Here is a 24,786-nt window from a genome sequence, read left to right on the forward strand (position 1 = left end):
TGAAAAGAAAAGGAGATGCTACACCATGGTAAACATGCCCCGTCCCAACTATTTTGAGACCTGTAGCAGAAATCAAAATTGAAATGAGCTCATTTTGTGCATAAAATTGTAAACTTTCTCAGTTTAAACATTTGCTATGTTATCTATGTTCTATTGTGAATAAAATATTGGCTCATGTGATTTGAAAGTCTTTTAGTTTTCATTTTATTAAAATTTAAAAAACGTCCCAACTTTTCCGGAATTCGGGTTGTATGTTCGTTGTTGAATGATCCGGCTGTACTACATTCCTCATGTTGACATTGCAGTGATCTACATGCATCAGTTGCATCACTTTACTGTCCTTCACAAATCCTCTCCCATGGCCTGATGGGATAGTAAAGTTTCCCTTAGATATTAGGGCTGTAACAATCATAGACACTGAGGAGAATAAGTCCCCCCCCCCCAATAACTATTAATGGGCAGACTATCCAATATCTGAAAGTCTTGCACTGATCTGCTGCACTCCATTACGCCGGGCGCTGTTTTTTAGGATAACATAAAGGTTTAAACGGGTAATGTTTAATTAGGCTGGTCACAGCGAGAATGACTTTCAGTGCAAAGTCAACTGTTTATGAAAGAAATTTTAAATGGCTGACAACTATATCCAGTGATAATAAATACTCAGTTTTTTCTTTTTTTTCTGAAATATGGCCATTTTGAGAGAGAGAGATGAAAGTTGTGTGTGAGTTACCTGCATCAATGTGGCTGTCTCTACAAACTGTGATTTTAGTTACTTTAGTTGATTTTACCCCCTTGCTGCTGAGAAATATAATGTAGTGATTCAGTATTGAAGCTATTTTATTGATAAAAGTCACTTGGCAGCGTTGACGAGAAGTTTCTGTGCTCCTGGATGTTTCTGTTTGTGCTCTGTGCGATTTCCGATCTGTGTTTGTGTTTGTGCATGCACTCACACATCAGTAAAATGATTAGTTCACCCCAGAGTAATTTACTCAACCCCATGTCTTCCATATAATGGACTTCAATGGGAGTCAATGGATTGAAGGTCCAAATTGCAGTTTCAGTGCAGTTTCAAAGGGCTCTACAGGATCCCAGCCGAGGAATAAGGAATAATCTAGTGAAATGATCAGTCATTTTACAAAAAAATAAAAATAATTATTATATACTTTTAAACCAGAAATGCTCGTCTTGCATCGTCATCCATGACTTCACGCATTACGTAATTACGTTGGAAAAATGAATGTGTGTATACATATATATCCAATATTCAAGACATGATTACTTTCTTTTTTTATGGGCAGTTCAGTATCTTGCATACTGTTTTATGAATGCTGTGCTTTTTCATGCCTACTATATAGTAGGGAAGTATGCATATTTGGATGCAACCAATGTGGTGTTTTTCTTTTGATTTTCAGGTGAAATCGCCCCAAAAATGTGTCTCTTGGCATTTTGTGATCCAGTTGTCCCCCTTTCTCCCCATCATTTCCTCCTCTTACTCTATTTTGCTGTACTATATTATGAATAAAACTGGCAAAGCCAAAAATGAAAAGCTACAGAATCCAGTGTGCATTGATGTTTGCATTGCAATTGACACAATTCAATGGATTTCCTGATTTGACAAACTCAGAGACAGTATGCAAAAAACTAAAACAAGTGTTAACTGTGTTGTCCAGTGGAATAACAGTCCTGATGAGTCTGATTTGGTGAGGCTGATTGTGTGTGAAATGGTTTCCTGCTGCGCTTGTCTTTTGTTGTGTTTTAGCGTTTAGTAGCTCATGTCTGAAGCATGAATATGTGACACGTCTATTTTGAATTATCAGTGCATTGCCATGGGAAAAATGTCCTCAAGCACACCAGAGATATGATTCATCCATCTGAAACACAGCTTTGCCTCAATTTCAGTCAGCCATGGAACTAGAAAAGCCATATCTCCAGCCACAAAAGCTGGCCAGAAAGAATATTTCTCAGAACAACACGTATTTGCTTTTATGATCCGGATTTTAATGTGTCCTTGTAAATTAATTTACGTTGATTCTACATGAAATGTATTGCATGTCGCAGCTAATGTATTGCATGACTACTAACTACTTCTGCTTTTGGCAGTTGGAGGATTTTTTTATTTTTTCTTGAAGAGTTCAGCAGAGTTTTTCTTTTCCCTTAAAAGCGCCAGCTTTTGATCAGCTGACACATAATCAATTTTTATGTTTTGATTTTGGTTTATCTTTTATAACTTTGGGAATTGGGAGGTTTGGATCTGCACTCAGATCTTTGTACATCTCTGTTTGCTTTCATCTGGCATTCATCTTTGAGCAGCGAGGCGCATATTTCTGTGAGTTTCTTGTGTTCGGAATGACTTCTGGAAAGATGAGATGCTTAAAAAGAACAGCAATTTTTTACTAAATGTTCCACACCATTAACCCCAACTGAGTGTGCGTTTGATTTATCTGTTCAGTATGCAAGTAGACAAAATGGCAAAATTATGACCACAGCTTTTTACTATGGTAAAGAGTAATCATAAAGGGTCATGACATGAGAAATCAAGTTTTCCTTGCTCTTTTGATATGTAGCATTATCAGTGTTGGGGATAGTTACTTTTAAACGTAATGCAATATTACAATATTGTGTTACTTTTGCCTTACTTTTTAAACCTGGACAGGGCTTGCTTGTTTATTTTTAAAATAAAAAAGTAAATTTTTTGGCAAATATAAGTCTTTTTACACCAAAAGTGAAATGAATAAGCCTCAGACTGAAGGGAAAGTAAACACACTTCAGCAATAAAAAAAGACACAAATGTTTGTCTAGAATAATTTTATGTTATTAGTATGGTTTAAGTGGATCATCGAAGCTCAGAAGCAAAGACATTGGTTTATAGAATGAGATTAAACAGATATTCTCTTGTAAATTAAAAAACAATGTGTTACTTTACTAGTTACTTGAAAAGTTATCTGATTACGTAACTTGCGTTACTTGTAATGTGTTACTACCCCCAACACTGACCATTATTTTCCCAACCAAAGACTCAGTACACCCATTATTTTTAATATTATTAAGTTTTTAACTATTAATTTTAATTTGTACCTCTTTTTGTGATTTTCTTTCAATGCACATACAAAGGAGAGACACATGCCCGATGTGTGTTAAATACGTCATTAAAAGCCAGTACGGTTCCGCACACACTGTGTAGATTTTTGGGTAAATGTGGTTGTTACTACCTGAATTTTTCATGAGTTAATTTGCTTGTAGAATGCTATTGTCTCTCCCATGAATTAATCAATTTATCTGTAGTGTGTATGTTGCCATATATTTACTTTTTAAAAAAGTCCAAAAAAAAGTAAAAAACTATGAGGTACGTGTATGTCTGTACGCATATCATTATTGGAATGAATGAAATTCCTTTAAATGTAAAAATCATGTTTGCCCTAAATGTATTAAACCTAAATATTTATTTCTAGCAAAGCAACATCAAAATGACATCAATATTACTCAAAATAAATTCATTTAATCTTGCATAAACTTTCACTTTTAGATGAAAAAAGTGATTGGTTTTTCATGCTGCAGTGTATCATCAATAGGCATGCATTAACATGCTGATCCTAAAAAAAAAAAAAAAAAAGCCTTAATATATTTTAGAAGAATTTTTGACACTAATTTACCTTCACATACAATTTCTAAACTTGTAAGCTGTTTTGAATGGCCATATCTTAGCAGTAAAGATATTTGTTCGTTGATAATTTCATGCCATGTCAGCTACCACAGCTACATTCACGGTGAGAAATAAAAGTAAATAAATAGCTAAACTACAAATAAACAACATTTTTAAGTTTATTTATTTATATTTGAGGGTCTTGAGTTTAAGTTTTGTTCCTTTAATAAAACCTTTGCATTTATTAGAAGTCTCCTCTGGGTTGCAACAGACCCAAATGCATTGAGGGTTAATTATATGTATCCTAAGTATGTTTTTATTTATTTGATACAATTCTGCAGAATGGAAATGTGAGTTAGTAGAGCTGGGTAAATGTGTTGAAGGTGTTCGTCAGCAGCGTGAGTGAACGGGTTGTGTTTTGAGTGGAAAGACATGAGGTTACTGCCAGTAAGGGCTAAATCTGTCTCTCTTAAATAGACTTTCTATGAAGTCAGACAGCTTTCCACATCATTTTGAAAGATAAGGGATCATTTTAAAAGTTTGCACGTAATTTGGGCTACTTATCGAACTGACTCAGTTTAACTAGAGTAAGCTTGAACAATTAGTTTTAAAGCCATCTCATTTCCTGGAACACGTCCAGTAATTGTGAATTCTTCCTCTGTGTTATGATGTGCATTATTATGGATTACTGCTGTAATCCTTTGAGGGTTATGAATCTATGCTTGATTATGATTCAGATCTCGGCTGGAAAAACCAGCTTTACCTCCGAAAGGTCATTTAGTTTATTAATATAATACATTAGAGCTACGCGTCCGTACCGCATCGAGTTAAAAACATCTCAACTTTTCAGAATGCCGCAAGCGCACCGCGGGTCATGTGACAAGAACTAACCAATCAGCTTCATCCTTTCCCGTAACAACGTTAAAAGCTCAGTCAAGATGAAAGGAACAGCTGATCATAGTTGTATATGGATTGCCATTTTGAAATAAATTTAGTAGCAGAGCTACTGCAAGCAATTTTTAGTGCTGCAAATGCTTTGCTGAAATTTCTGCGTCTTCATGGAGAGAGCACGTCATGGTTGCTTAGCAACGGCAGACATCCAGGGGCGCAGCTGCCCGAGCGCTTTGGAAAGAAGGAGAAAGCGGCACGACTAGCGTTTTCCACGCGTTTTTAGGCGTGATATGTGAACGCCCCTAACGCGTGTTCGAAACCCGCGCAAACACAGACTTACTTTATTTTTTATTTTATCCTTACTTCAGCCGCTATCTGCAGCAGAGACCTGAACCAGGAAGTTGGTCACCAGATCACACGGTAACCAGTTAAACCGTAACACCAGAGAGCGCCAGGATGTTTTCCTCGGAGGTGCTCGTGCATCGCAGTTGTGCTGCCGTGGTACACCATATCGGTTTTACAAAGGGAACAAATAAAATTTTTTTTTTATTTGCCTCTGTTTGAAGTATTCCCATACTTTTGATAACAGTGGTCTCTGTTTTTGTGATAGAATGCATCTTTCTCCATTCCCAGTATGCCATTACGCGAGATGTAAACAGTGTGACGTGTCGACGCATTTCACGCACGTCAACGTATTTTTGTAGTCGACGTAATCGATGACGTCGACGCGTCGTTGCATCACTATAATACATTAATCAGGATTATTTGTGAATTAATCACACCTAACAATACAGTTTGTGATCATAAAGATGGAATACACATTGAATATTCGAGTATTATTGATACTAATGCCACTACTAAATAGATTTTCCTTTTTTCAGTTTTCAAGGAGCAAATGAGTAATTATAGCCAGTCAGCATAATATTTTGAAAACCATAATTTTAACACTTAATTAGTGTATATTTTAGACTAGTGCTTTTTTTAATCATTTATTAACTTTTACAAAACTATCACATTTATAACAGCTTTTAATTTAAATAAACTTCACAAATGTCACATAAACCCACCGAACTGTCACATTTAGCTTTTATTTTTGCCTTTATTTACAGAAAATAACTCTAGGTTGCATCTCTGTATTTGAATTGATTTTAATGCTAAATAAGTAAAGCTCTCTACTTAAACTCTTAGTAATAACATTTTTATTTGAACATGGATCGACTCAATCTCTCTCAACCTCTCAGTCATAATGGTTGCACTTTATTTAACAGTACGTGTACTTACATGTACTTATAGTGTACTTACAGTGTATTAATCTAAGAAAGTTTTGGTAATACAAGGTAACTACATGGAGTAGGGTTAGATTTAGGGTTAGTACCTAGTTATTACGTAGTTGTTGTAATTACTATAATAAGTACATAGTGTGTACATGGGTAAACACTGTAAAATAAAGTGCTACCGTCATAATATCAGGGCAGTACATTGAAAAAAAACTGTGTAGAAACAATTTTCACTCAGAAATTGCTAATTTCACTAATTGCAAAGAAACATCAAGTAGCACATTGAATTAAACATGATATTTTGAATTTGAATGTTGAACTTTATATGCAACTTTGAAGATGTATTTTTACCGTGTAATTCTTTGTCCTCGGAAGCAGAGATTTGTTTCAGATGATTTTGTGGCTAAATGAGTCTTCATTTTGACATTGTGAGGCCATTGTTAGTCTGTTTTTATGACAGACAGAGAGAAAGATTATGAGCTAAATGTCAGCAAATCAAAGCTGGATCTCAAACCGTACACGAGCTCCTTCCTGGACAGTGTATCATATCACTGTAAGCTTCAGCAAAATCCTTTCCTGATTTCTCACAGCATGATGTCCTTCTCTGGCAGAGTTGAAAAGAGCCCTGCCATATTTTTATATTCCAATATGACAGACCAAACAAAAAATGACTAAGGAGACATTGGCTTCTGAAAGGACGCACTTAAGAAAAGAGCCCATTGCTTGAAGAAGTGCTTCAGATCATTGACTGCAAGTTATTGAGATTAAACCAATTCATTCAAAAGATTGATGAAACATCTGACTGTTTTAATGAATCACTGAATCATTTGTTCAAAAAACTGATTCATCCTGAAACACCATCCTGTGTGTCGCTCAGCAGCACAGAACAGTGCTATTTCGAACATTTTCATACATCAAAAGTAGGCATCTAAACTAAGTATCATGTATCACATGTGCAAAGTTGATTTAATGTTTTTAGGAGTCTTACATTGCAAGCACCAGAACACTGATTCGTAAAACCTGTTTCATTGTAGTCTGTGTTCTTCCGACCTTATTTAGTAGTAAGTAACGAATATGCTACAGGGAATTGTATCGGAGTAAAAGTATACATTTTAATTAGGAAATATAGTGAGTAAAATAAATTAAAATAAGTAGAAGTACATATTCTCCCCAAAAAAATGCTTAAGTATTATTATTATTATTTGTTACATCACACCACTGCATGAGGTATATGGATAAAGAGTTGTTGTTGGTAGGAGAGTGTGTTCACATTCTTCATTTCCATCTAATCACTGCAATGCATTATGCAAGAGGTCAGATAACAGCACAAAATTCAAGTGTCATGAAATGAGTTTCAGCACGGTTCAATTCACCTCAGTGTTGTCCTTCCCATCTCATAACCTAATTCATATTCGCAAAAAACTATTTGCAAATGCACAACCAACACTGGGCTAAAAACAACCCAATTTGGGTTATTTTGTGGGGTGAACGCTGATTCAAACCCAATACTGCGCTACAGGTGTCGCTGACCGAGAATGCATTTTACACCTGCACACTAAGTGGCGCAACTCGCCACTCGGATGATCATCCTATCGTCTTTGACCACGGAGAAAGACACAAGACACACATACTGTTAAAAAGCAAGGCCTAATTCTATGTGGGTGCTCCGCTTCTAAGCGAAAGCTAAAGCACACTCTGTAAAAATAGGATAGTGGCGAAACAGATTTGGCAAAGCGTGTTATTGTGTTTGTAATCGGTGGAGCATCAGTGGTTTCTATTTACAACGTGTCTTTGCAGCAATAAAGCAGTGTACACAATCACAGTTTTCAAAACCGCTTTCTGTGGTATAGAGCCACCAATCTCGCCCTTTTGTGGAGCGCATAAGTGATCTATGACAAAACGATACACTGGTCAGAAAAAATCTTTCTTTGTTGCTGTACGATTGATCGTGGCTGCTGTGAATAGCTAGATAGGAATCTTTTGTTTTATTCAATAATGTCTACGCGTTGTAAATTCGCCTTGATTAGTTGTGCTTAGTGTTAAAGTCTCTTTAGGCTAAATTTTACCAATTATTCCTTCCAAGCAATTACAATAGTTTCAGTACCGCCAAAATCTAAAATTATAAAACTGTACTTTGTATTATATTACCTTTGCATCAAATTGCAAAAATGTAGTTAACAATGTTAGTAGTTAACGTCGTTATCAGTCTCTCTCTATTTTTTATCCTTTTGCTATATTTGAGCAAATGAGAATGCAAACTTTATTTGTGGTAGTCTTCCATTCAGCGCTATAGAAATTTACCCGAGTATGACGACTTCTGCTGTTTCTGCTCAACTCGCCTCTTTAGAGGTTTTGATGTGAGAGACAAAACCCTCCAGATTTAAAAGAACACTTTTCTTGCTAGAAACACTGTGTAAATGATGCATTTTTGGGTATTTACAAAGTTAAATAATCCCATATTGTTATATTTAACATTCCTTGCATGATTGCATACATGAACTATATTTGTGTAGACAGTAGAGACACCCATTTTAACAATATCTATATGCAAATTGACCCTAAACATTACAGATGCGCTCAGAAACAACTTTACATATAAAAAATCATTCTCATCCTCAGGGTAAAAAAAATCATTCTCATCCTCTATTATAATATGCATTTGTTGATATTTGTAAGTATAGCCGATCAAGACATTTTTTCATGACGTTGTTAGTAATGATAAAGGAGCTTGTCGTCGAGCGTGTCCCTGACTGTTTTTCCACACTTACATGTTTCTTCATCTCTATAGTATAGTCAATGTGTTCCAGGTCTGTTGTGGATCAGTCACAGTCTGGAACCTGGTTTTGTCTGTCAGGATTTAGTTTTGTCCTTCAGTTCCTTAAGTAGCTCACTACTTCTACACTTCTTTATTCTACTGGCCCAGTAGATGAAATTGTATTGTTTTTTTTCTTGCCTTGATCACTTGGTCAATCGATCAGACTAACTGTTTTAATTGTTGACTGTAACCTTGTATTGAAATAAGTAATAACCATTTAGCATAGATAGATACAATAAAACAAAGATAAAAATGAAACGAACCATGCTTTTAGATGGAACTGCAGTCCAGTTAAGGATGCACTGATCAGGACTTTTTAAAACCGATTGACATTTGGGAAATGATTGCATTGCATTTCTGTGTGTGTGTGCGCATAAAAAAACAGCGCGCCAGAACTTTTGCCTCTTCTTTCGCTTAAATGATTTAAAATCACTCCAAGATCAACAGGTTTTGCATCACTAGCATCATATATCCAAGTGTTGGTGAAGTTGCAAAAATTGCATAAAAAGTTGCATAAAAGCTCCCCATATGCCAGTTTTCTACCCCCAAATCAGACAGTCCCGTCCCAAACTCCTGCTGTTGATGTGAGTCGCTGTCACTGTGTTGGGCTTTTTTAGAGGCTCAGATAAACAGAGCCGTTTCTGGTGGTGCCACAGAATCATTGTGTGTAGTGTTTGGTAAACTGTTGTTTTTCTACTTTTTTTAGAAACTTTAAAAATACAAGCACTGCATCTTAAAAAGAAGTCGAATACATCTAAATCCTTCTGGAAAGTGCGGTACAACATCATAAGCCCTGCATCGCTCTGTATATTGGATTATAGGCACTTGAGAGCAGTTTGCACATTTTTCTTTTCTTCTGAAGCTACTTGGCGTCCAGTAATAAGGGAAGAAAATCACAAAAAAGACAAGGAGGCTCAAAAAGTCCCTGCTGGGTCTACTGTGGGACTTCTCATACTTTTCTAAAGATGACACCATCCTTTTCTCCTCTCCACCCATTTTTCTTTCTGAGAAATCCCCCGTGGAGTCCGGGACACAATGGGGGCCGGTCGAGGGGGAGTGTGTTGGATTTGCATGCAGCTGTTTGCTGTTCCTAAAGCCACAAAGGCCAATCAAATTTGCATTAATGGAGGGTGACTGACAGGCAGGAATCCTGCTGGAATGGACCTCACACTCGCACACTTGCTAGACACGCTCCTTTTCTGCCTAAATGATGACAGAGGAGGGATTTTTCCTTGAGGAAAGTTAGAAATTATTGAAAAAATTTGAACAATACTGCAAGCCAAGACATTTGGAAATCACACACACACACACACACACACAACTGGAATTAATTCATTTATAAAACATCTCATATTGCTGCTCCTGAAACCAGCTGAGACCTCTTTCAAGGTCTTTATTCATATTCTTTAGATTTTAAACCTAGTACTGAAGACATAAATACATCACTGTTGTACTGTTAAATATAAATTAATATTTAATTATTATAAAGAGTATTTAACTCTAACTTACCAATATTTCTGCCTTAAATTCTTCACTTTTAAATGTTCAAACCAAATTTAAATGCGTTCCAAAAGGCATAAACTCATGAAGTGCATGAAGAGATGGAGTTGGTGAGAAACATTGAAGCCGAGCTGCTTCAAGACCCTTAAACACTGAAAAGGAAAAATAATAATAAATAACTAAAGTTCTGTCGAGCAGCAGAAAATAGGGTATATTGTGTGACAAGATTGGCTATGCTGGCTTGAGCCCACTGCAAACACCAGGAAGATGCATAAGAAAAGCTACTTTTCCAGCCACTGACCAGAATTCCTGATAAAATTCCAAGTCAGGTCCAGGGGAACAGGATCACAGCCAATTACAATCCAGCTAGAACTGTTGCCATGGCAATGCATGGAACTTTGCATGTAATGTATTATGCATGGCACAGGATTCGCCTGAACATGAGTTGAGTTAAAAGAAAGCGTGAGATAAAGAGCCACACGCTTTGGCAGGATGGTTTAAGGCGACTGTTACTGCTTTCCCAGCTTTGATGTAAATCTCCACTGCTGCTGGTAGAAGGTGAGTTTGAAAGACTGTGCTGCTGTGCGGAAATAAATGGTGACTGTAGAGCCAAGGAGTGTGACAACATGTTTCAGACCGCAGAGCAGACAACATAAAGCAGACGAGTCCTACAGAAAGCCCAACTGAAACCCTCTCTGAAAATCTCTGCATGTCTTTCCAAAGAACCTCAAAAGATCATTATCAGAATAAAGTCAGTTTCTCTGCCAGTCAAATGACACATGCATGTGGGCTGATGTCCAAATTAAAAAGGACACCATAAAGTCTTGCCCGCATCGCTTTCCAGTAAGTATGTCGTTTCACTCAGAAATGCATCACTTTAGTCAGGGATATTGAACAATCGGCGGGTCGTTTTGTGAAACAAATCCTGAGGCTTGAGTCTGAGCTCAATGTCTCAAGACCACCACAAATATTCACTCTTAAATCAGCCAGATTATTAATGCATTACTTATGACTGTCTCTGCACGTGATACTGGATACAAAAAAATGATGCGTAGCCATAAATGCATAAATCTTACACAAACACCCAATGCATTCTCTTGATACTGCCAGTTGAAATACCTCAATGTGTGCTTTTCTTCAAGTTTAAGTGTTTATAATATTTACTGTTTGGCAAGTATTAGTTTTTCCTAAAAGTATTGGGTTTGCGGCATAAGTGAGCATATATTGTATTTGTGGAATGTACTTACAAATAATAATACAAACTGATAAAATATAATTTTTGGAGGAATATTACAAATTGTCACTAAATTTATCTTCCATGTTTGCTTAAACAGTAAACCTCTGTCGTGCAGCACTTTGGTTGTTTGCCAAAAAAAATTTATTGCAAAAAAAGTAATGTCAAAATTGTAACACTTTACAATAAGATTCCATTTGTTAAAATTAGTTAACTGCATTAGTTAACAAGAACTAACAATGAAAAATAGCTAGTATAATGTTAGTAAATTCTAACATTTACTAATAGGACAACATTATTAAAATCAAATGTTTTTTTGTAAATATTATTTAATAATCCTCCGCTAACATGAACTAATAAGGATCACTAATGTTAACGAAGAAGATTAATAAATACTGTAACAACGTTTGCATCAACTAATGTTAACTGTTGAAACTTTACTGTAAAATGTTACCATCAAAATTCATAGGACCCGAGACTCTTTATTATTGTGTCATACTAATAATATTTCACAGCACAGATTTTAAAAAGGTCTTAATTAATAAATTGTCACATTTCAATGCAATAAACGATCTTAAATCAGAACAGAAAGTCATGGCATTAAATGCTGCAAGCATTGCAAATAAATAAAATACAATTAAATAAAATCTTCCTCAGTACTTTTACCTAAGAAGCAAAATGACGATATGAAGCCTTGTTTTCTTAGAAATGGAACAGAATTAAGAATTTGAATTTGAAATATGAATTAAACATTAGAAGATACAGTAAACGTTATTTCAGTATTTTACGTAACGTGAATACTTTTGTATTCCTGTAGCTCAAGTGGTAGAGCAGTGCGTTAGCAAGCGCAAGGTTGGGGGTTCAAATCCCAGGGAACACGTGTCAGGAGAAAATTTTGTGCCTGAATTCAGTGTAAGCCACTTTGGATAAAAGCATCTGCTAAATGCATAAATTAATACTTTTAAATATAAAGTTATGGAAATCAGTTGCAATTTGTGTTTCCAAACTTTGAAGCACTGCACATACAAATCATTTCCATTTAGAGACCATATTGTTTTATTGAGTTTCTTTTAACTTTTTCCCTAAATTGTGTTCTTGGTTTAAACAAGGTCTTAAAATTAAATTAAATTAAATTCACCTTCATAAAACCTAGAGAAACCCTGAATTAGAGACGCAGAATTCGTTAAAACATGACAATTAACAAATTCTGCAAAAAAAAAAAAAAAATCGACTTGTTTTCTATTTCCAGTGTTTTTACACTGTTTGTGCAGCATTGAGCTCTGTGGCTTCACTAACTCACTGCTGAATGTGGATGGGATTTGTGTGTGTGTGTGTGTGTGTGTGTGTGAGAGAGAGAGAGAGAGAGAGAGAGAGAGAGAGAGAGCTGGAAATCCTGGAGTGGATCCGGAGCAGCACTTTCAGTCTCTGTCTGTGAGGGCAAAGAGCTATATATCCACCCTCCTGTCTGAATCTCTCTTTAAAATAAATAACAATACACCTCATACTGCCAGGATTCATGTTCTCTCTCCATTTCCACTCACAAATACCTGAGTGCATCGAAAGCTTTGAGGACGTTTATGTAAATGAATGCTGTGTGTTCATGGTGGGGGTTCAAGGTTTGCTTTACTCTGAGGTTTAAGAGCGGAGCGTGTGATGGGATGAATGCTGTGTGTTATGTCACACTGACTGACATTTGACACTTTGCGTGCTCTTTGACGTAATACAGCTGCATCAGTGCATGCATTGACAAGCACAGAAATCATAGATCGTCTAGAGACCTTCATGAAAACAAGGTCAGCCAAATCACAGATCGTTTCCAGCATCCTTTCCTCATTGTTTCTAGCAGACATATTTATTAGCGTAAACTAAATCTAGATTAATCCTTATTAAAGCTGATTCCGTGATTCAGTTGAGAGCAGTGAGTGATTCTCCTTTTTCCTTTGTCTTTTGAGGAAGGACACCGACAGAATCAGGTTTTAGGCTACTGTCACTTTAAGACCAACTGCACCGATATAATATCACACTTTAAAGTTGTTTCAAGTTTAGAAATGAAACTTTGTGCTCTGACAATACCTAATTGTGTTTCTTGCAAATGCAAAATTTGTTCAATTTCTTCTCACAAAGCGAGAGTCAATGACAGCTCGTTGAATCATATAGTAACGTGTTATACACACACGGTAAATTTGACCTCTAACACCACCAACGTTTAATATTGCACTTATATCTCTGCTTGCATATTTTAAACCATGTGCTCTAAAGACCTTATTGTGCAGCGTCACGTCTTGTTATATTTAAGTCATTAATATCATATACTTTGTCCTCCCACACTTCACAATGTTCCCTGCAACCATATGGTCATAACCATAGCTACTGCATGGCAGTTTTTAATAATCATATCTTAAAGTATGATGGCTTTTTGCGAGAATGCGAAACAAATCAACATGTAGATTTTATACGGGGTAATGCACAAATGTTGTCTTGTTTACTCATCTGGTGTCATGCGTTAATAGCAGATATCAGGAAATACAGCCAACTGTGGTTTTGCTGGAGTAAAAAATGCTGACCCATCTACTAAATACAAGACTCTGGAAATCATGCTGATGCAATTTAAGAATAATATTATGACATTACTGCAGTAGCTGTAGATATTATGCTTGCTAAAATTGTAGTCTGTAATTTAAGAAATGACATCAAACCAAGTTAGCTAAGCTAACGCAGAACAGATATCAAAATATCTGGAGTTAGTTAAAATGGAAGACATCTGTTATTACAACTGATAAATATCTAGCAGCGACCTAGTAATATCTACTACTTAACATAATGCTTTTGCAGTTAAATAAGTGGAAAAAGGCATTGCATGAGATAAGCTGCCTTTTCACAAAATTATTTTAGGTAGTAACCTTTTTTTTTTTTTTTTGCAAATAAGCAAATACATTTCTAATTTCAACTGAGATTTTGAAGGGGTATAAACCGAACAAATGAACAAAGCAGGAAGCATGATTTGCAAATGTGTGCCGATTTAAATATCCCAGAGACATTTTTCTAAATGCTTGCAGTCAGAGTCTTTTTTCTGTGTTCTGTGAGTGAACTAATCTCTGATCTTCGTGTCTTTCCTCCAGCGTTCAGTCGTGCAGCGCTGCCGTTCGGTCTGGTGCGGAGAGAGCTGTCCTGTGAGGGTTACCCCATCGATCTGCGCTGCCCGGGGAGTGATGTCATCATGATCGGAACCGCCAACTACGGCCGCACAGACAACAAGATATGCGACGCCGACCCCTTCCAGATGGAGAACATTAATTGCTACCTCCCGGATGCATATAAAATCGTATCTCAAAGGTACGTTTGCCAAGCATTGCCTGTAGCCCAAATGTGGATGCTATTTCCTCATTTCCTCTTCAGTTGTAGATACTGGATTTTGCTCCGCATGTATTTTTTAAGTGTGCTGTGTCTGGGCGACTGTGGAAAAGCTTGACTGTTTAAACATGCAAACTGGAGTTCAAATTCTTCAAGAGAAAACAAAGAGTTCTTTTATACATAAACGCCACCTGCGTTAGTTCACTTTTATTGTCCAAACATCATTAGGGTTTGACAAGTTCCATTCTGTCTCTGTTCGTTTGGGAATACTCATGACCTTCCTCAAAACGAACCTTATGCTTTTACTGTCAGGACGGCCTAAATTTGTCGTTTAATTTCTTCTTTTGCACAGGGAGGTCATGCACTTGAAATGGCAGAGCCTCTCTTTATGTTAGTGGCTCTCTGAAGACGTTCTCGTTTGACTGAACGAGTGAACTCACACACAGATCGGTGACTATCTAAAGCAAACCAGATATTGTTGCATTCAATTCACATTTTTCAATTCAGTTCACATTGATTTATGCACCATGCATGTCGTTTCTAGGCAGCTTTCGCAAAGATGTATATTTCTACATTACAGTTAAAATTCCATTCATTCCAATTGGGTTGACACTGTAAATCTCAGATTATAAGTTCTTGTAAAAATTGCATGCAATTATATATTTTTAATTGGAACCCACATACACACACACACACACACACACACACACACACACACACACACACACACACACATACTATATATATATATATACATACACATATATACATGCTGCTTTCCTAACTTGACTTGCCAGATTTAAGTAAAAAAATGAGTCTAATGACCCTAAAATATCAAAATCTAAATTACATTTATTTTTGCAATCACTGTTATGCAGTACCAACAATTTTAAATTGAAAATAACTGTACAGACTAGTTGTATTAAAAAAATTTAATTAAAAAAACTGTGTATATTCATAACGAAGCTCCAAGGCAACTCGCCTTTTAACCATCACAAAACTCATGATCCAGCACAGTTTAAGCTCTGGTAGAGTGTAAAATGGGTAATAAAAAATAAAATGAAATGCAAGCATTTCAATCAGATAAATTTTTTGCAATATGTCAAACTTTTAACCAGAAAACAGCCAGCAGCAACAGTTTGAAAGGAGCCCAGTTCAATGGGAAAACCACAGACCAGCTCCAGAGCTATCAGGGTTTAAAGAGACAATAACCCAAGGTTAAACTGTGTGAAAAGCCCAAAGACTGACAATCGACTATCCATTATTCAGCTGGCCGCTCATTCAGTCATCAGAGTTAACCAGCAGAAAACAACATGGCATTAGTTCATCCAAAAATGAAAAATCGGTCATCATTTTTCATTACCTATGAACAGCACCACAGAGGAAATTGTCAGGTTGTGTTTATATTCAGTGTTGGGGGATTTAAAAGACCTTTAGGGCTTTCTGCTTTCTGTTTTATATTCCTCCTCAGAATAACTTGCAGTTGGCCTTGAGTTAGAATTAATGATTTTTTTCTTAATTAATTAATTTTCCCCCCTAGTTAGCCTAAAGCCAAACTGTTTTGTGGTTAACACGAGCAACCATGCATTAATTCAGTGCATGCAGAACATGATGCAATGAAGGTGCAATTAACAAAAATGACACAAGACGACTTCATGCAGAAGCTGGACACATAACTAATCTAGATGTGTGGGAAAAGGTCATGTACGGACTAAATGTGACGCCAAAACTTCAAAACCCAAGGAAGATGTTGTGTTGAACACACTCCAATGCGCTGTTAGAAAAAATGCTGCTGCAGTTAGTTATAACAACATAAAATGTGTAAAACCAAACTAAATTTAACTAAACCAGTGATATTAAGTCTAGCACAAACACATTGTTGTTGTTAAAAGTGCATTATTACTGAATTTGATGTCGGAGCAATAATTTTTCACAGTGTGGCAATTTGTAACTATTTCATGTTTTGTCAAATTTGTAAATCATATGAAATCTCATGCTTACTATTTTTCTGAAAGTCTTACGTTTCCACACAGATGAGTTTCTGAGGGGAATCTCATCAAACTTTATTTGATTACTTTATTACTGTGTTTGTTAGAGAAGCATGAAAGGTTGGTGACTTTGGAGTCCGTCAGTATTGGCCTTTTTGTGTTTAATAGTGGCCAGTAATAGCAGAACAGATGGTAGCAAGTAATATCAGATCTTATTTAATGCTTTTATTTCACAATTTAATTGAGCTTCAAGAATACTTTTGTGCACCAGCATTCCCGAGTATTAAACCTCATCCATCATTTGTGCTGTATTTTTCTGTGTGTGTGATTTTACCTTGTGTATGCACAAAAGTGGGTCCCCAAACACATTGGTTGCTATAAAAGGTCAAATATGTGCCCTATTCATGCACTATGCACTGGATATTGCATTTTATACCTCTTTTCCTGGTAATATATCTATGTGAAATTGAACAACGACTGAAAACAGACACAATAAAAATGCCATGGAGTAACACACACAGATCAGAAGTAAATATATGATCCTCATAACTATATACTCATTTTAAGCAACTAGGGCTGTCACTATTGATCAATGTTTGAGTATTTTATTTGTCCTTTTATGATAAATTGGATTAAGTTTTGAAAATTAGCCATAAAATAGACTTAAATGGATAGTTCAACAAAAGAAAAATTCACTGTTAATTTACTTATCCTCTGGCCATCCCAGATGTTGGAGACTTTTGTCTTTAATAGAACAGTAAAGAAGATTTTTAGCTGAATCTATGGTCTTCTGGTTCATAAAATGCAAGTCAATGGCTAACGTAATTTTTAGAGTAAAAAAATATCAAAGTTAATATCCATGGATCCTGATGATATATTGAGGTCTTATGAAGTGAAACAATCAGTCTGTGCAAGAAACTGAATTTTTCTTTACAACATCACTATCAGTAATCCAGAAGGTGAGTAAATTACAGCAAATTTTCATTTTTGGGTGACTTGGGGAGCATGATAGTGTACTGCACTCTAGTATGCTATAAATCATGCCTTTTTTTGTCCATTAATTTTGTTCAATTTTGTTTCAGGTGTAACAATCGGACGCAGTGTGTTGTCATCACTGGCTCGGATGTCTTTCCAGATCCATGTCCTGGGACATACAAGTATCTTGAGGTCCAGTATGAATGTGTGCCATATAGTAAGTGATCTTACAAATATTCTTAATTACTGCACATGATACCAAACATTAATAATAACAATAACAATTGTATCTTTAATTTACTGTAAACTGTTTGCAACATAGTAGAACAGCAAAATTCTGAAATGTAACACGATGGAATTTGTTATGGTATATAATGTTTAAGTTGTGTATTATTATAATTTTTTTTTTATAATAATAATAATAATAATAATAATAAAAAAACAAATTTGTATGTGGGTCAAAGATGAGACGTCCCATTTGGGTGTCCGCATCAAAATAAGTTTAAAATGAGTTTATATACTAAAATTTTTTTAAATTCAAGTGTCTACTTAATTTTTCAAATCAAAATAAGATGTCAAAAACTGTGTAACAGATGTATAACAAATGTTTTTATTTAAAAGTGAAACAACATGCTTATTCTGGCCTGCGCTTATTAAAATATATTAAAGAAAAGTGATCATACTTACTTTTGATATATTTTAAATTATTTAAAAAAGTCTTTGGGTAAAACATAATGGTTTGAATGATAGTGGCAAAGACTGGAAACGATTTTTAATTATGATGAATTGGTTCTTTGGACTGCACTGTGATTCTTAAAGGTTTCTTTAAAAAAATCATTTACCCTGAAGATATCAAACCTGTTTGAGTTTCTTTCTGCTGTTTAATACAAAAGAAGATACTCTGAAGAATGTTTGTTAACAAAACAGTTGATGGTAGCCATCAAGCCCTTTCACACATACAGACTTTTCCGGAAAATTACCGGTAAATTGCCGTAAAGAGATCATGTGTGAACAGGATCTTTTCAAAAATACCGGTAAATTCGTTCTGGCAATTTACCGGTATGAGAAGTTGTAACATTACCAGTAAATTGCCGGAATTCTGCTCTGTGTGAACACAGAAGGAAAATTACCGGTATGAGCACGTACGAGTTCAGAATGCGGTGATGTAAGACGTCTACTCCGGGCCAATCATAACAATGTGACGCATTCGCGCACTGTTTAAGAAAATAAAATAAATATCATCCAACTGAAGCGACAGTGAAATTAAAGCGCTTCTCCTTATCCGGGCAGATGAATTGATTTGTCATCATCTGAGAGAAACCGTTAGTGATGCAGTGACGTATGATAAAATAAGTGTTAACGGTCTCCGAGAGCAATGCATTCACAGGACAAAGTCAGGTCATCAATAAACTGAAAACATTGCGTCTTAATATCTAAAAAAATGACCATCACAAACAAAGTATTTCTTGTTCCTATTATGACTTGTCAGTCTATTTGGGGATCCTGCTACTCCACAAATCCTGTAGCTCTAAACCAGTAGATCTCAACCCGCGGCACGTCATGAAATCACACGCGACCCATCATGTCGAACACAATAAATAAAAAAATAATAATAACTTTAAGTTTCACAACTTAATTTTAATTTTAGTTTTTACATAGGGAAAAACACATAGGGTACAAACGAGAAGTCAGAGCAGTGACGAAGAGTGCTGGACATTCGGCATCAACTTTCGGTTTGCCCCGCAACTCATTTGAAGATGTCCAGCCCGTCTTTTTTTCCAATTCTCCCAAAACAGCTTAAACTACTGTTTCAGCTATTAAAATAGTTCAGTTTTGTATGTTAGCAGTTTTTGATCGTTAAACAGGCCTATAAGTTTTGTTTTTAAAGCGGCCAGCTCAGAGAGAGAGTTTACATAGCCTATGTTTAATCAGTTTAGCCTTCTCAAATCATCACGAATTGTCTAAAATAAAATTTAAAGATATAAAACAGTTCAAGCATGTAACAATGTTTTAACGTTAAACCCAGATACATGTGTGCTATATCAAATATTTTGTGCGGAGAGTGCAAGATAAAGCACGCTTTTTTGGGACATAGGTGCCAGCGCGATCATAATATAAAATAAAGAAATATAAAATAAAGAAAACAAACATGCTTTCTGCCGTCTCGTCTTGAACATGAGAGCTTACAAAAATAAACCGAAACTCAGCGAATACATGCCTCACAGACATGATAAATATATCTATAGAAAGCTTTTAATTAGTACTTAACGAAATAATAAAAACAAACAACAAAAAATCTCAATAGGTACAATCATAATCCGTTTAGGAGGCGCGTCTAATGAGGAGATGACGAGTCAGGCAACTTCATCCTTGGGACACAGACTCAGAACCCTATTAGTAAATAATTCAAATATATTTTTACTATTTCCCTCGGTCACATTCATGGTAATTTTTCCGGTGCTTTGGGACATCTTTTGAACTCAATTTGTACGCAGAACTGTTTATCTGCGCTGATAGACTATTTGATATGAATTTTGATTAGCATAGGCTACATTTGTGAACGCACCTTTTCTGCAATGTCACGCGTCTTACAGGCTGCAAACTTCATTGTGCTATTAATCCTTTCAAGCCGATTTTCACTAAATTGGTCCGCTCCCGACAGCATCGGGTGTTTTATTAATGGTGAGTATAATTATTCAAACCAGACGTCTATTACGATGTCTCTGTAACAAAAGCAGTTGCATGAATACTAAAGTTTGAAACAAAAAAAGAAAACAACAACAGAAATACTGAACACGTATTACCCTCCATGTTTAAAAATACAAGCGCAGCTGTTTAGAGGTTATTGACGTCACAGAATTTACCGGTATTTTGGAATGGATGTGTGAATGGTGCTTTTCCGGAAAAAAGACGGAATGTCGTTGACTGTGTGAACAGTGAATTTACCGGTAAAGTCGTTCCGGTAATTTTACGACAATTTACTGGTATTACTGTGTTAAAGAGGCTATTGACTCCCATAGTATAGAGAGAGAAAAATTACTGTGGAAGTCATGTTGGTTAACAGCATTTTTTAAATTTGAAAACCTGAAGGTCAGTAAATGATGACAGATTTGTCATCTATACCTTTAAATAGACTTTTAATGTCATATCATTCTAAACATGAAATTCAAAGATTTTTTTGTAATAATAAATGTTGTTACAATGAATGACATTTTAGGGGGTGTCTTCAGTAAATCATGGTAAAAATGTATGACAGGCATTCTTTTTTGCTCAAAAAAAAAAAAAAATATATATATGTATATATATATATATAATAAAAATAAATCTGAATTAAGCTTTTATTGTTTTATTTATTTGAAAACCCCTTTTCGTCTTTGGCCCATGTTTTGATGTTGAATAAGTTATAGCACCCCACACACACAGTAATATACCTCTTCAAGTTAATGTACATATTGAGTTTACTACCAGATTAAGTGCAGATTCTGTGTTTTATCCTAACACTATTGCTCTGTTCCAAAACATGATGAGCTACTCTACTTAGGAAACATCTTAAATGAAAGAGACCTCTTAAGTGGTTTGAAACTCTTTTCATGTGCATGTTTATATATTTAATATATTATAGTGTATAATATAAATATGTGCAAAATATATACATTTAAAATTTATATAAAAAAATCTGGGATTGCAATATCCATGAAAGAAACATGCAATTCTGCCAAAGATTTAGACAGACATTTGACATGTTAGGAGTGCAATAATGAAGCCTTAAATTCCTCTATACTGTAAGCAGCTCATTAGGATTTGGAACAGAGCCATTGTCTGTTTCAGCGTTTAGCTTCCTGCCGTTGTTTCTCCATCAGTGATTAAATGGAAATGTGTTTAATATCTTCAGCACAGCTTTTGGATTTCTGAAACTTTGTCTAGTTTTGCAGCTGATGGCCGTTGCATCCTTGAGGAATAAAACGTACGTCTTCTCTTCTCTACGTCAACGTCTTCTCAGTCATCTCTTCTACAGATGCTTTGTTTTTTTTGTTTGTCTCTCTATTGAAAGCCTCTAGTTTTTCAGACGGAGGACCGTGTCCACATCGTGTATGTGGAGACCAAAAGGTTTTTCAAAGGCTTTGATATGTCCTCTGAAAAGTCAAATATTTCTTTCTTTCTGTATTTTTTGTTGGTAAATACATTAACTTTTTTGGTAACACTTTATGGGACCAATTTTCACTATTAACTAGTTATGGAGTAGCATGACTATTACTAGCATATTAGTTGTTTATTAGTACTTATAAAGCACATATTAATGCCTTAAACTGCATGAACATATATTAGATCCTTTAATCTCTAAACTTAACTACAACTGTTAATAAGCAGCAAATTAGGAGTTTTCTGAGGCAAAAGTGATAGTTAATAATTAGTTAATAATGAGAATTGGTTTCCAGACTAAAGTGCGGCCACTTTTAAAACTTTCCCACTTTGTGGCAGAAAAATGCTTTCATTCAACAAGGATGCATTAAATTGATCAAAAGGGATGGTAAATGCGTTTAAAGTGCCGCTATTATGCCATTTTAAATATTACTTTTCATGCAGTGTGCAGTGTAGCTGTATATGAATGTAAAGCCGAAAGTGCATGATAAAATTATTATCTCCCAAAAGAAAGAATAGACTCTGAACAGCCTAAAGGAGTCATGGATACACACAACACATTTGCACAATGCCTGGCTATGATCTGTGTTGGCTGAACAACTGGACCTGCCCCCAAACACTGTAGCTTGTTCGTGTGGTTAACATCATGTCAAGAAGATGCTGTGAAAGTACATTTCTTTTATTTTCACTTCCAAAAGATGAGTCTGCAAAGAATCAGTGGTTAAAATTCATTTCTTCCTCTGTACCACAGCAGTACAACCCCAGTCTTTCTTTGTGTTCCAGTCATTTTACTGAAGACTGCTTCTCTAATCTTTTGGGATTCACAAATGCTTACTCTTTAAAGATGGCTCTGTACCCAGTTTATTTGGAACAGCTGGATCCACTGGATCATAACTTCAAATGAAATGATAATTAATAGATGTTTATATTTTCTATTGAGCATTCAAAACACAGAACTATGGCAATGGGCATATTGTTTCTGACATGCGCTGAATGCGGTAGACCAATCACAACAGACTGGGCCATCTGACCAGTCAGAGCAGAGTAAGCTCATGGAAAGGAGGGGTTTAGAGACACTGAATCCTAGAACTGTTTTGAATGAATAGTTTGAGTGTCGTTGGAAAATGAGCTGATGTTAAGTTTTTGATATTTATATTTAACATTTTGAGAAAACAAAGGCATTTTTTGACCTTGCATGCATGTAAACTTGTAGGAGACTCCAAAACTATGTTAGTCACCTTAAAAATGGCATAATAAGGGCACTTTAAATGCTGTTTGTTTGGGGGGGCTTTCTTTTCATATAAGTGTCCTATGATTAAAAAATGTTTCACAGTTTCCAGAAAAATATTGGGCACCACAACAGTTTTCAGCGTTGGTAATAATCAGAAATGTTTCTTGAGCAGCATATCAGCATATTAGAATGATTTCTGAAGTTCATGTGACACTGAAGACTGGAGAAATTAAGCTGAAAATACAGCTTTGATCATAGGAATAAATAACATTTTACAATATATTAAAATAGAAAAATTATTTAAAGATGGAATAGTACAATTTTTTTCTGTATATTTGATCAAACACATTCAGCCTTGGTGAGGCTTATTTCAAAAACATAAAATCTTACAGACCCCAAAATTTATTTCGATTTACTTGGCTTTTGATTTTAATGATAACTTTAAAAACTGAGCAGACGCCTGCTGGCAAGTCATATAGTTTCTTTGGCAGTGGACTGAATAGATGGCCATTGCAGCGCTAATTCCTTTTTCTTACAGGAAAATTAGTGTGCAAACGTTGATACTTGATTCATATTCATGATCCAAGATTGTTCATATGCTGCTTTCTTCATTCTTCTTTTTTTTAGCATGTTTACTCACTTTTTTGTAATTAACTTAAAATGTCATGAGGTCATGAAAATTTAAATTAACATTAACAACTGACTTGCCTATACATGTATAATTTGTTTTTGTGACAGCATATGACAGATATTATCCATCTGCAATTTCATCTACTCTTGGAGAATCTTAGAAAATTAGACAATCAATGGTTGAAAGAAAAGATTGTATGCTTGTGTCCTTTTTAAATACCTCTTTATCTTGTTTTTCTTTCTCTTGCTCTCTAACCGCTAACTCTCTTTGTTGCTAGGTGTCCACTGAGAGCAATATGATTAATTAAACCTTATTCTCAGAAACACAGGTGTTGTCCCAAGCATTTTTCTTTGAACGTTTTTTTCTTCTTCTGCATATTCTGTAAATTTTTCTCATTGGATGGTAAACTTATTGGCCTGTATGTGTAAATTTTTTTTAAGTTTTTTTGGGGGGCTCTTCTAATCTTTTCTTTCCCTTGACGCTCTTTCCATTCTCTTGTTTTTCCACGGCACAAAATAGAAGTGGAGCGAAAAGGTAAATGACTGCTCTGGCTCTCAGTCCTCAGCTCCTTGTTTTGTGTTGTATGGTTTCAAACCCTTCCCACTGACCCCCCAATACCCGTCCCCCCATCTCCTGTGCCCCGTCCCCCGCCACCCCATCGCCTACATGATATCAAGATGGGCAAGATCTATCATACCCAAGCCCAGAAAATGTTTGGTTGGAGGTTAAAATGTCAAAAGCAACCTCTTTTTATATACTTTATACATAGATATTGAACACAGATATCTTCTGTGGTCTATATTGTATATTATCGTCAATTTTCCAAGGTTAAATTTGTAATTTTTTTTCTCAATAAAATGCTTTATAATCCCAGTTTAATCTGCGGAGCCAATTAAAAGTAAACTGTCTTGCATTGGATTCCGTGCAAAGTATAAACACTGTGGGGTTATTGACACATTACTCTCTGTATTTAAGTGGCTAGTTCAACCCAACTTTGACTCAACCAATGGTGAGACTAAGGTAGGACAGTTTTGTTTTAAAAACTGGTTTTGAAAACCTGTTTGGAAACATTTTTTATGCCATTCTATTCAATGCCTCATGTATAAGTGCCAC

The 24,786-nt window shown here is 35.6% G+C and overlaps 1 protein-coding gene across 3 annotated transcripts in view; it reads left to right on the plus strand.

Moving 5' to 3' along the window:
* The window catches only part of LOC132155297 (adhesion G protein-coupled receptor L2-like), a 176,205-nt gene that overhangs the window by 22,372 nt on the left and 129,047 nt on the right, over positions 1–24,786 (plus strand). For all 3 annotated transcript variants that reach the window (XM_059564175.1, XM_059564176.1, XM_059564177.1), the window contains exons 3-4: positions 14,477–14,690; positions 17,779–17,888. In XM_059564175.1, the coding sequence (XP_059420158.1) occupies positions 14,477–14,690; positions 17,779–17,888 (324 nt within the window). The remainder of the gene's footprint in view (positions 1–14,476; positions 14,691–17,778; positions 17,889–24,786) is intronic.

Source organism: Carassius carassius, chromosome 12, assembly GCF_963082965.1.
Source record: "Carassius carassius chromosome 12, fCarCar2.1, whole genome shotgun sequence".
In the NCBI taxonomy this organism is placed as follows: Eukaryota; Metazoa; Chordata; class Actinopteri; order Cypriniformes; family Cyprinidae; genus Carassius; species Carassius carassius.